The following is a 12,404-nucleotide window of genomic DNA, read 5'->3' as shown; positions in this document are numbered from 1 at the left end:
TTGTCGGTTTAGACGATGCGCTTCTTCGTATGATGGTCGTTTCCTGCCATTTGTGTGTTGCACATGGGTTTGACTTGATGGAGAAATTGCCACGTCACATGTTCGTTTAGTTAGTCTTTTTTTTTTTTTTTTTTTTTCCTCACATTATTGTTAAATATGATTGCTGCAGTTTGTTATTATTTTTATTTTGCTTTAATATTTTTTTTTATTGCAACATTTTATTGTTATTTTAGCTTTTCTGCGTTTTCTTCATTTTTTGCATTTCCTGCATTTTCTGCCGTTCCTCATTGTTATTTTTTTTATTTTTTTTATTTTTTTTATTTTTTTTTTTTGCGAGTTTTGAATGCGGACCAGTTAACCCTACATGACCAACGGAAAGAGAATACCATTTTTTTCTTGCTGCGAAGAATTTTTTTTTTTTTTTTTTCTTTTTTAAACACCCAAGAACACCGCCGCAAAAAACGGTGAAGAAGAAAAGCCTTTTCAAGTTAACCGCAAGAAACATAAAAGATTTCTATTTTTTAAAAATAGAATATACATCGTGTCAATTTTTTCTTTTCCCTTTTTTTTACAATTCCATTCAAGGTATGCCCTAAAGAATTGTGTATTTTATCGCTCACAAATTTGCCATTTTACTGCTACACCATTTTACTACCTCTCTGAGGAGCTACCTCACTGTGGAGCTACCTCACTGTGGAGCTACTTCACCGTGGAGCTACTTCACTGTGGAACTACCTCACCGTGTAACTACCTCACCGTGTAACTACCTAACCGTGTAACTACCTCACCATTTCGCTGTTTCCTTTTTTCTTTTAAGTACCCACCATGAGGAACCTCTCGTGTGTTACCTTCTACTTCGCCCTTTACGTTTTATCTTCGCATGGAGGCGGCATTTTATGTAGCGAAGCGGGTGAAAATAAAAGTACCAACTTGAGGAATGGATTTACAGTTAATAGCTCGCTGGAAGAGGGAGACCAAGCAGAGCTGAATGATAACAGCTTTGATGGTAGTGACTATTCAAACCAAGGGGAGGACCTACAGGAGGTGATTAAGAATGAACAACGTGTAGGAGGAGAAGAAGAAGATGATGAAGAAATCCTTGACGAGGCTAGTGCTTCCCTTGCGAAAGAAAAATATGGAAATATAAGAAGAGGTTCTGTATTGTTCGGTGATGACTCAGAAGTACATGGGGAAAGTGACTGGCTAGAAAATGATATGAATATGATGTGGGGCACTGGAAGATCGGCCAACATTTCAACGGACCATGGGGAACACGCTGACCAGGGATGGCAGTCCGGCTGGTCCGCGCCGTGGGATGCGGTCGGACAGGAGGAAGGGCAGGAAGAAGGGCAGGAGGAAGGGCAGGAGGAAGGACAGGAAGAAGGACAGGAAGAAGGACAGCAGGAAGAACAACCCGTAGAGCAAGTGGCAAACCCTGATGAAGAAGCGCCACATGACGCACCTGCAGTGTGGGAACAAAATGATGAGGAGGGGGGAGACAAAATCAGATGGGAATACGAAGAAGAGGGGGTGCCGACGCCGAAGAATGTACACGAATCGTTGAAGGTGGATCCTCTTTTATTTGACCAAGTTGACGTTGCCGAGGAGGATGTGCTGCCAAGTGTGGATGTGTTGCCAAGTGCGGAGGATGCAGAAGGGGAGAGCCCGTCGAACGAATCTGCGGGGAAGGACGTCGCCCAGGAGGGTGTAGATAACCCTCAAGAGGGTGGAGAGAACGCACAAGACGATGAAGAGAAAGTCCACGAAAATGAAGAGAACTCACCAAACGATGAGGAGAAAGTCCACGAAAATGAGGAGAACGCACCAAACGATGAAGAGAAAGTCCACGAAAATGAAGAGAACGTAAAACCGGAAAGTCAGCAGCAGGAAGTGCCAGAAGATGCGCAGGAGCAGGTAGAAGAGCAGGCAAAAGAAGTGGAAGAGCCAGAAGAACAGCAACAAATGCCCCCACTGGAAGAAGAGCCAGCGGAAATAGTGGAAGTGGAGGAAGTAGCGGAAGAAGAGAAGCCACAGGAGCAGGAAGAACAGGACGAACAGGGCGAACAGGGCGAACAGGGCGAACAGGGCGAACAGGGCGAACAGGGAGAACAAGTGCAGGAGGCGATCGATGAGCAAGGACCCGAACCGGAGGAAGAACATATGCAAGAGGTGATTGAAGAGCTGCAGGAGGCGTTCGATGAGCAAGGACCCCAACCGGAGGAAGAACATATGCAAGAGGTGATTGAAGAGCTGCAGGAGGCGTTCGATGAGCAAGGACCCCAACCGGAGGAGGAAAATATGCAAGAGGTGATAAAAGAGCTGCAGGAGGCGTTCGATGAGCAAGTGCCCCAACCGGAGGGGGAAAATGTACAAGAGGTGATTGAAGAGCTGCAGGAAGTAGCGGAAGGAGAGCAGATGCCGGAACCAGAGGAAGAGCTAGTGCAGGAGGTGATCGAAGAACTTCAGGAAGTGGAGCGTGAAGAAAAAATGCCCGAACCGGAGATAGAATACGTGCAGGAGGTGATCGACGAGCTGAAGGAAGCAACGGAAGAAGCGCAAATGCCCGAACCGGAGGAAGAGCTAGTGCAGGAGGTGATCGACGAGCTGAAGGAAGCAACGGAAGAAGAGCAAATGCCCGAACCGGAGATAGAATACGTGCAGGAGCTGATCGAAGAGCTGCAGGAAGTAACGGAAGAAAAACAGCCAGCAGAGAAGCCAGAGGAACAGCCAGAGGAACAACCAGCAGAACAGCCAGCAGAACAGCCAGCACAGCAGCCAGCAGAACAGCCAGAGGAACAACCAGCAGAGGATGAAGCGGAGGATGAAGCGGAGGAACCACAGGAGGAAGACGGGGATGAGGAGTGCGCCGAATCGTCAGGCCAAAGCTTTTTTCGAAGGATACACATCCGAGAATATATAGACATTAGAAGCATTAAAAACAGTGCCGGAAATATGGTGAAAAATGTGTTCAGCATATTTGGTGGGGACAATGGGCTTGTAGGCATGTTCAAGGATTTCGCGGGAAATTTTGCCAAAAACGGAGAGAATATAAACGACAAAATGGAGTGAAATGGAATGAAATAAAGGAAAGCAAAACAGAACAACTGCCAGGCATCTTTGATGCGAAATTGTATTAACATGTTCACTTTTCAAATTGCGATTTTTACTAAATGGAATTTATATATTTTTTTTTTTTTTTTTTTTTAAATACATCCTAATTTACCAAAAGGGGGAGGTGGTAATCCTACACACTGAAGTTGCGGAGTTCTACGTCGGTAGAACTCATTTTGTCCGCGCACTTCACTTTTTCCCTTTTTTTTGGGGACCATAATGATGAAGCTTAGTAGCATTCCGTTTTTTCTTTTCCTTCCCCTTACGTTCTTTTTATTTTTATTTTCCACCCGCACACGTTCTTTTCCTTTTCCTTTTTTCCCTTTTTTTTCCCTTTTTTCCGCTCCTTTCCCCTTCACCCGCGTGTGTGATCCACGTAACATTAAAAATGGTGCTACATAAAAAGACTCCACTGTCCCCAGAAAATGATCACTTAACGAATTGTTATAAAATAAAAACGTGGCATTTTTTTTGCCATCTAAAAGGCGTATTGAAGGGGGAGTTTTTTTTTTTTTTTTTTTTTTTTCCCGCTTTAATCAGTTCGCTGTGCATGCAACGGTACCCACTGGTTGGGAGTTTTGTTTAGGAACACCCTGTTGCTTAAAATGAGGGGAACGCAAAAAACACTTTTTTTTTTTTTTTTTTATTATTTTATTCACGAGGAGTTTTCAAATGGGCGAACTCGCAAATGTGTACACTGGCACATTTTCCCCCTCCCCCTGCGGGGCGTTATTTTCCAGTGGAACCATTCCCGGCCGAGCGAAATGCAAAACGAGAAACAGAACGGAGCTGCGACTTCCCTGTGTGCATTGTTAAAATTAAGGGGAAAACGTGCGATTAATAAAATAAAGTTAACCGCTTAATTAAAACGGAGGAGGAAGAAGGATAGTTTTTTTATTTTCCTTCCAAGGGAAAATTTCAGTTCGCACACGTGCACACTTCGGATCGGCGATCTACATGGTTCCAAATGTGCAAGCAATATGGTGAAGCCTTTTCAATTTCGTTTTGGCTTTATTCGACCTAGGCAACGCTCGCGAAAGGAACCGCCTTCCTTTTTTTTTTTTTTCCGAGATGTGCCTTACCATTTTCAACCACCACTGCTGCAAAAAAAAAAAAAAAAAAAAAAAAAACGACCTGCAGGTTCAGGTGTTCCCTTAGCGCTGGAGGAATCGCGAGGGGATGCGGCGTTGAGTTCCGCGTCGAAGTAGAGGAGTGGCCAGGGTGCTTCAAAAGGGTTTCTTCGCCTTCGCCCCGTTGTCACTTCGGCAATTCGTAATTTTACAATTTTACAATTTTACAATTTTACAATTTTACAATTTCGCAACTTTGCAACTTTACAATTTTGCAACTTTGCAGTTGTGCAAATTTACAATTTTGTAATTTTTTCTACAATATTTTATTATTATTTTTTTTTTTTTTTTTTTTTTTCACCAACAACCTCCCCAAAGAGCAAAACTTCCACCGCGGGAACATCGCACAGTTGTGTTTAAGTGTGTAAGACCGCACGTTTATGAGGACGTCTTCCCATTTGTTCATTCGCTTGCTTAGAAAGTGGAGTTAGAGAATTCCCACTTGTGTGCTTCTGCCAATTTTCCCATTTTTGTACCTTTTTTTTTCCCCAAAAGGGAGAGAAACAAAGAAAGAGACTCTCATTGTAGGAGGTGAAGGAAACACACACGGGTGTCGTAAAAGTGTGAACAGCCTCACTACCCTTTTAACATTTCGGATTGGTAATACGTCTAATTAGGTGTTTTCCTCCCCTTGACGGTTTTACGCACCCCCCTTTGGAGAAGGCAAAATGAAGAAGTTCCTAGGCGTTGTGCTTTACTTTTTCCTCCTAAACAAATACTCAGATGCAAAAAATGGAAACCTGCGAACCAGTGATGTGAAAAATGAACAAGTTGAAAAAAGGAAAAAATCTGCGAGTGGTTGGGTCCCTTATTATTTACCCCCCAAAGGGCAGACTACTACACCGATTGCTCTCTTGGCTGCCCTTCCAGAGAAAACTACTTTTAGGGGGTCAGCCAACGTACGAAAGGATGTGAAAGAGGAAGGTGAGCAAAATGTGAGTGGCTTACCCCAATCGGGTGAAACCAACGATACAGATTTTCAATTTGAGCTTCAAATAGTGGATGGCGCAGACCACTCGACGGAAGCGCAACTGGAGGGGGGGTCCTCTCCAGCTGATGCTGTGCATGGGGTGGAGCCAGCTGGTGAGGTGGGGGAAGCACCGCTCGAAGAAGCGGTTGAACATGCTGCAGAACATGCGGCTGAATTAGTAGCAGAGCTGGTGGAAGAACCCCAGGCTGCCCCCGATGCTCCCCCCGCTGCTGAGGAAGCACAACCCCAGCCCGTGCAAGAAGCCGACGAGGTGTCAGTTGAAGAGAAGCAAGAAGGGACACCTTCGGTGGCTGAGCAGGCCGTAGATGAGAGTGTTCCAAGCCAGCCAGCAGATGAGAGTGTGCCTAGCCAGCCTGAAGATGCCGATGTGCCTAGCCTGCCTGCCGATGCCGATGCGCCTAGCCTGCCTGCCGATGCCGATGCGCCTAGCCTGCCTGCCGATGCCGATGCGCCTAGCCAGCCTGAAGATGCCGATGCGCCTAGCCAGCCTGAAGATGCCGATGCGCCTAGCCAATCCGCAGACGCCAGCGCGCCTGAGCCCGACGAAAGCAACGGCAGCGAAGTTGACACCGTGGAAGAAGCAGGCGGAAAAGAAAACTTTTACCATTTAGAGGAAGATGAGGAAGAAGAGGAAGAGGAAGAAATGGACGATGATGAATTCGAAGATGACTACGACATCGTAATGCATAAAATAAATGAGCACGAAGGAGAGAAGACCCCTTCGGGCGATAACCCAAAGTATTTGACCCGAGCGGATATAATCACCATGCTTGCCGTGCGAAACATGTTAAGTTCGTTTAACTATGACTACGCAGTTATGGACTTCCTCACGGGTTTTAATCCTGGCGTGATTGGCTCCTTCTACGTGTTTTGAGGAGGCGCACGTTGTGACGAAGTGCCTGCGTGGGTAGTTACGCAGGCAAGGAGTGAGTGTATGTTTGGCTAACATAGAGGTGAACATTCACCAAATGCTCAGCAGGGTTATCCACACGTGTCGCAAGGATCAGTTTGCATTTGCAAATATACCAATAATTTTTTTTTGTGCAATTTTTTTTCGTTCTTAAAATCGTCGCTGCTGCTATGTGTTGTATGGCACACCCCAGCTGGGCGTGATTGCGGTTGGAAGTCCCCATTGGGATGTTTCCTTTCGCAAATCTCCTTTTTTTGTTCCTCAAAAAAATAAAAAAATGTTCCCTTTTTAATCATCTTTAATAATAGACACTTTTCACATTTTTCATTTAAAAAAAAAAAAAAATTTAATTTTGTAAAAGAAAAAATTACGGGAAAATGCGCAATTGTCTGTGTGCACCCTTTGTGAAGTTGGGACGGAGGAAAGAAGTGAATGGAGGGGGAGCATGCGGGATGGCAGAATGGCAGAATGGTACGTTCTTAAAGTCACCACACTGTTGTGGTTTCTTCGGGGGGAAAGCTGTTTCGCTTCCCCAGCTGTTCAGTCGATTCGTTCGCATCAGCGGCTCCCATTATGTAGTAAGAAGCGCACGTAGAGTTCTCAAAAATGGTGGGTCGTTTTAACCCTTTTTTTTTGTGTAGAAGCTGCGAACTGTCACGCGTCTACCCCCTACGTGGGGTAAAATGCCACTTTATTATTAGCAGGAGATAAAATTTGGTGGGTTCCCACGATAGGTGGCAATGGTAACGCTAATAGTGTCGACAGAATTGTGGCACTTCCACTCGTCACTGCAATTGTGGACGGTTGCGCTGTTTGGAGGAACCCCGTGTGTTCTTATGTGTGTATCTCCCCGAGGTAATGCGCTGACGCAGGATCAGTCACAGCCATGGTGCTTCCGCGGCCCCATTATGAGTAGAAACCAGTTCAGGCACTCTTCAGGGTCGATGGTTTGGTTAGAGTGCGCGAACGGTGGGGGGTACTACGGCGCGCTAACAAGGAGAGGTGTCGCTCGTAAGCGATTTGGCATGACACGCCATAATTGCGGTTACATTTATAGGTATGATTACATTTATATTTATGGCTTCTTTTTTTTTTTTTCTTTCCCCTCTCCAGGGTTGGCACTTTTGTGCTAACCCTCCTGTGGACCCTCTCAAACGCACACCCCTCGACCCGCTTCACATTTTCAGCCAGATGCACGTAAAATACACATGCCAGTTCGCATGTGAGAATTATTTTTTTGGGGCACCTCTTCCTCGCAGCTGTAAGTGCCAAATGAGAGGGGGGTAAAAAAAAAGAGTGGCTCTCTTTTATGAAGGCCGCTCTTTTTTAGCTACCCATAAAAGGAGCCAAGCGTTTACATTTGGCTGAACGGTAAAATTGTATTCCCACAGTGTAGTACATTTTTTCCCACTTTTACATTTGCCCCTTTTTTTAGTTCACCAAGCATTTGGAAATATTTTTTTTTTGTTGTTGTTCTCGTTGGCTAGCGGTTGGGTGATTTGCTTCGCGTGACCATCACGTGGAGGTAATTTTTTTTTTTTTTTCTCACTTTGAGAGGAAGAGTAACATCATCTGTGTACGCCGCTGCCTTATGTTAGCATGGCTTCTTACATGTTCCACATATGGGTAAAAAAAAAAAAAAAAAAAATTACCTGGACGGGAACGACTGAGGCTACTTGGAAAAAATGCTGTCGAGAATTCTTCGGTGGAACAGAAATTCTGGCTGCATGTCTTTTGTGCCCATGAGGGCCCCAGCGAAGAAGAAGAACGTACAGGAGAAGAAAAAGAAGGACTCGTAAGTGCCTCCCCTTGGTGCGGGATTGCGTGGCGCACATTTGTGTAGAGGGCGAGGGAGAAAAGCGCGTCGGTTATGCCTCCGTGTGGATTTATAAGGGATCATTTCTGTGGGTTGTGGTTACCGGGGGGGGTCATTTTTGCCCCCACCGTCGCGTGGCAACGGCGCACTACGCCACGCAATCGCTTAACTGCTTCGCAACCGCTTAACCGCTTCTCCACCGCTAAACCGCTTCACCACCACCCCCTAAGGGCTGAAGAGAAAGACAAACTGGCCGAAACGAGGTACCTGCCGTACATCCCGCCCGCCTACGTTGCGGACACGGTCTCCTTCTTCAAGGACAAAAATAAAGTGGACAATCTGCTGTCGCTAATTTTTGGCCCCCAGAATTCGACGGACTCGCATGAAGATAGGGTCGAGTACCAGAAGAGGTTCGAGCTGTACCAATTTTTGAAGCAGGTAAGGGGGGGAGAATACACATGCCATGTTTGCCCTCTCCACCAGCGCAGCATTCACGGGGTCACTCCTAATCACCATGCTGACTAATTTGCCGTTTTGAATGATTTTTTTTTCTTTCCTGAAGAGTCATTTCATGGAGGAAAAAGAGACACACTGGTGGAGAGGGAAAAAAAAAACACTCGCGATGGACACACCGGCATGCGCTCTCTCATGCGTATTTGTGACCATCCCAGTAGCCGCCTCACTCTCCAAATAAACTGGGCCCTTTTTAAAATTTCTTCACAGAGGGAGGAAGAAAAATACGAAAGGCATTTACTAAAAATGAAAGAAAAGATATTCAAGGCGGTAGAAAATTTACCCGAGGAATTATACGACGAGAGCATCCAAAGTGGTGAGCCGTTTGACCATAAAGAAATTCAGTTTGGACTCAAATATGAAAAGGACATAGTGAAGGGGTTGAGTAGCTACAGGCAGAAGTTGCTGCATGTGTATAAGATTTTGCTTTATTTGCGGTTCCCTTTTTACTTAATTAAAAAAAAAAAACCCATGTTGTTTTATATAAGTGAAAGTAAGGCCATCAGTCGGCAGAAGCAAATTAATGCGCAAAGGAAAAAGTTGAAAAAGAAGTAGCTCTCCAGGTGGGGAGGTAAAACGGACAGGGAGAACAGGGGTATACATTTGTGGGTCCAATCTTATCTCATCTTATTTGCGCCACGGTGTGTGTTGGGGGAATTCTCCTGGCTGCTTTGGCAACCCACCTCCTCGGAAGTAACCATTTTACGCTTCTTCATCTCCGTCGCTGTATTCCTTTTGGAGGGGAAACGATTCGTTTGGAGCACCCCACGTGAGCGTAAGTGTACACGTGTAAAAAAAAAAAATAGTCATACGTGTATATATGCACATGCACATGCGTAAATTTTTTTTTTTGTTTTATTCTGCCCCGTTACCATGCTGCTGATGAGCTTCTTCCTGAACAAGTACTCCTCCAGGTCCTTCGTTTTGAAGGCATCCTTATCTGCAAATGAAAATTAATTTTGGCAAAGGTGTGCGTCGGGCGATGTGTGCGTTTGTTTGGGGTATATAAATTGAGGATTTTTTTTTTTTTTTTTTTCTTTCTCCGGCGCACTTCCAAAGTCTTCAAACCCAACGCAGGTTTTTACGAGAACTCCGTCGATGAACAAACACAAGCTGGGCAAAATTTTTATGTTTAACTTGTTCATGAAAAATAGGCAATTTTTGGCTTCCACTCTGCAACGGGGGAGGGGAAAATCCGATGGAGGCGAGCGCGTTTAGCCCGTTTTTATGGTCAGGCGAATGCTCCTGCGGTGTTGCTTGGCAGATGTGCCGCTTTGCCGCTTTGCTGCTTTGCCGTTTTGCCGCTCTCCCGCTTGCTTACTTGATAAATTTCGTGGCCAGGTGTATGTTGGCCAGCTTGATCAAGTGGAGGTGTAAAATGTCGCAGCGCTTGAACGCGTTGTCGTAAAAGTGGCAGACCTTGTGCGGAGGAGGGGCGCCAAAAAAATGGAGCAACATGTGAATGCACAGGCGTGGGTTTGTTAAACGGGAGGAAGTGAAGCATCCGTTTGGGGAAGAACACATACGCATATGTGTGTACATGTAGGTACATGTACGTGCACACTCCCCTCACACATTTTACCACGTTGCTGTTCTTAAGGACAGTGGGTATGAAGTCCTTTTCACATATTTCGAGGTAAACGCCGTCTTTCTTCATCTCCTGTTTTTTCTAGCCACAAAAGAGGAAAAAAAAAGGGGGGTGCATGGCACTGTGGGGAGGCACAATCGATTCTCTGGTTGCGGTACGCACATGAAACACGCGCCACAAAATTGCCCCATTTTTGCAAAACCGATTCCACGCACTTTAAGTTGCGTGAGTCGCTTCTCCCTCCATTTCCGGATTTCCTCCTCGTCGCTGTTTTCGTCTACTAAAGGGTGTCACATTGAAATGTTTTTTTTTTTTTTTTTTTTTTTTCCATCCATTTTTACGCTTGCAAAGTTGACAACTTGTTCGCTTTAACGAAGCAGCGCGTACGAAATTTTAAAGCACATGTACGGATGGACGTGTAAAGTAACGCAAAAGTCATTCGGTTGACTGGTTAAAGCACAGGCGTTGGGTAACATTATGCAGTCTTTCCCCTGTGTTGCGCCTACCTCGGGGGGAATTCTCCTCTCCCTTTTCTCCATCCACCAACTGTGTACGCTGCTCTTTGCTTTGATTTTTTTCATTTCCCAGTTTGTACTCATTCGTTAAGTTTTCCTTGGCCTTTTCCTGTTACATTGGGGGTGCCACGTGCGGAAGAAAAGAAAAAAAAAAAAAGGGGAGCATATCAGCATTATGGGAGGCTCTTCCATCAGGTGAAGTGTACAGAGGTGCCCATACGCCTACATGCGCACATGTGAATATGAGTATGCCCCCCCCACACGCACGTTTGCCATTTTGCGCTGAGGTACAATCTGTAGGTGATCGTTCTTACCAGCGTAATGGCCGTGCATATGTCAGACAGCTTATTTTTCGGAAGCATGTTCCCAGGGGGGTACTCGGAATTGCTATTCGGTTTGGTGATAACAGCTGCTATATGTGTCCCCAGAGTTTTTTTTTTTTCCTTCACAAATTACATGCTTTGTCCTTTACCATTGGGAAAAAAAAAAAAATCGGCACTATGGGGAAAACTTTTTTAAGTTGCTTAATTATGTATCGGTTAATTTAAACATGCATATATCGAAAGAGGTGGGCTACGTTGTTACGCGAAGGGACACACCACGTGGAGGGGGGATGGTGGTAGAGGGACCCCTTCTTGCATACGCGTTGAAGCGGTACATATGCAGGGGAGCGGCACATATGCACATAAAGTAAAAATAACGTGAACGAAGGGGGGTAAAAGAAAAAAAAAAAAAAAACGGGAGGAAATAGCCCCGGGGAGAAAATGTGTGACGTAAAAAAATGGGACAAAAAAAGTTACGCGCAGAGTAAGGAGCACAAAGGGGGGGGCACAAAATGGGGTGCGCCAACCGTGACTGGTTAAGCGTAGCTGGTCAAGCGTAACTGCCCAACCGCTACTGCCCAACCGCTACTGCCCAACCGCGACTGGCCAAGTGTGCAAATCCAGCTTGGCGAAACTGAATCTTCCAAAACAAAAGGCAAGGGGGGAGGGGTCTACAAAAATCACCGAATAAACATATACACGAATTTTTTTTTCCTTTTTTTTTCACGCAACAAATTTTACTTTCATGTGATGTATTACGGGTGACCTTTCAAAATGGCAAAAAAAAAAAAAAAAAAAAATTAATTCCGCTTAGGCAATAGGGGTTACATCCCTCGAGCACGTACCGGGGGATACAAAATATATATTTCTCCTTGGCGGTGAAAATTTACGCAGCGGCTGCATTAATTCTTCAACATCACGGTCGAATGAGTAAGCTTAAGCGGCTCGTGCCTTCTTCGGATTAAAAATTTTTTTTCCCTGGATTTGTGCTTCATTTTTTTTCGTCCAAATGGCAGGACGTGGCGCAACGTGGCACCGTGCGTCCTGCTGTTACGCACTTGAGTGAGTTGCGCTTTGGAAGGTGCTTTTGATTTTACGGGACACACACGTAGGCTAGCCCATGAGCGCCTGTGCATGGATGTACGTGTACTTTGCGTATACCCTGCGTGGGCGCGTTTTTCCTCACCGCTGTGCGGTGCAATTGCTGGGGCCAACTCCAAGGTCGGCCGACGACCTTCTCCTTTCCCGTCCTCTTTCCCATCTCCTTTCCCGTTCTCTTTCCCATCTCCTTTCCCTTCTCCTTTCCCTTCCTCTTTATCTTCCCCCGTGCGTTTTTCCCCCTCGTGCTCCTCATCCGCCAAAGCGGTTGCTTTCAAACGTGCGAAATGCAATTTGAATTAAAAAATGACAGGTGGCCATGAGAAGCGGGTACCAGCCCAAAGGTGGAACGCTGTCCTTTGTTTTTTGGGCTGCTCATTTTGTTTTTTTTTCGCCTCCGCCGTTTTTC

General features: G+C 45.5%; 4 protein-coding genes across 4 annotated transcripts, besides 14 other annotated features; 3 read left to right on the top strand and 1 right to left on the bottom strand.

The window, feature by feature from the left end:
* Positions 1-278: 278 nt before the first annotated feature.
* Positions 279-312: a microsatellite.
* Positions 313-825: 513 nt separating this feature from the next.
* On the top strand, positions 826-3,069 carry PVX_110940 (hypothetical protein, conserved; the record flags this gene model as incomplete). The annotated part of the gene is made up of 1 exon (XM_001608363.1): positions 826-3,069. The coding sequence occupies one exon, from the start codon at positions 826-828 to the stop codon at positions 3,067-3,069; it is 2,244 nt and encodes a 747-aa protein (XP_001608413.1).
* Positions 1,045-1,072: a microsatellite.
* Positions 2,977-3,011: a microsatellite.
* A 1,477-nt stretch (positions 3,070-4,546) lies between the features above and the next one.
* Positions 4,547-4,572: a microsatellite.
* Positions 4,573-4,909: 337 nt separating this feature from the next.
* On the top strand, positions 4,910-6,106 carry PVX_110935 (hypothetical protein; the record flags this gene model as incomplete). Its single annotated transcript, XM_001608362.1, has 1 exon — positions 4,910-6,106. One exon carries the CDS (start codon positions 4,910-4,912, stop codon positions 6,104-6,106), a length of 1,197 nt encoding a protein of 398 aa, XP_001608412.1.
* Positions 5,561-5,586: a microsatellite.
* Positions 6,044-6,074: a microsatellite.
* A 304-nt stretch (positions 6,107-6,410) lies between the features above and the next one.
* Positions 6,411-6,430: a microsatellite.
* A 344-nt stretch (positions 6,431-6,774) lies between these two features.
* Positions 6,775-6,794: a microsatellite.
* Positions 6,795-7,577: 783 nt separating this feature from the next.
* PVX_110930 (hypothetical protein, conserved) lies at positions 7,578-9,026 on the top strand (the record flags this gene model as incomplete). Its single annotated transcript, XM_001608361.1, has 3 exons — positions 7,578-7,937; positions 8,189-8,396; positions 8,682-9,026. The coding sequence occupies exons 1-3, from the start codon at positions 7,828-7,830 to the stop codon at positions 9,024-9,026; spliced, it is 663 nt and encodes a 220-aa protein (XP_001608411.1). The 5' UTR covers positions 7,578-7,827.
* Positions 7,839-7,869: a microsatellite.
* Positions 8,012-8,037: a microsatellite.
* Positions 8,753-8,844: a microsatellite.
* Positions 8,875-11,185, bottom strand: PVX_110925 (hypothetical protein, conserved). Its single transcript, XM_001608360.1, has 9 exons — positions 11,152-11,185; positions 10,889-11,040; positions 10,566-10,683; positions 10,275-10,339; positions 10,054-10,140; positions 9,793-9,890; positions 9,523-9,644; positions 9,344-9,411; positions 8,875-9,203 (listed from the first exon to the last, which is right to left on the bottom strand). The coding sequence occupies exons 2-9, from the start codon at positions 10,934-10,936 to the stop codon at positions 9,174-9,176; spliced, it is 636 nt and encodes a 211-aa protein (XP_001608410.1). The 5' UTR covers positions 10,937-11,040; positions 11,152-11,185; the 3' UTR covers positions 8,875-9,173.
* Positions 9,085-9,106: a microsatellite.
* Positions 9,450-9,484: a microsatellite.
* A 1,096-nt stretch (positions 11,186-12,281) lies between the features above and the next one.
* Positions 12,282-12,309: a microsatellite.
* Positions 12,310-12,404: the final 95 nt, after the last annotated feature.

The sequence above is a fragment of the Plasmodium vivax genome, chromosome 6 (genome assembly GCF_000002415.2).
Source record: "Plasmodium vivax chromosome 6, whole genome shotgun sequence".
In the NCBI taxonomy this organism is placed as follows: Eukaryota; Apicomplexa; class Aconoidasida; order Haemosporida; family Plasmodiidae; genus Plasmodium; species Plasmodium vivax.
This window is presented reverse-complemented; position numbering and strand designations above follow the sequence as displayed.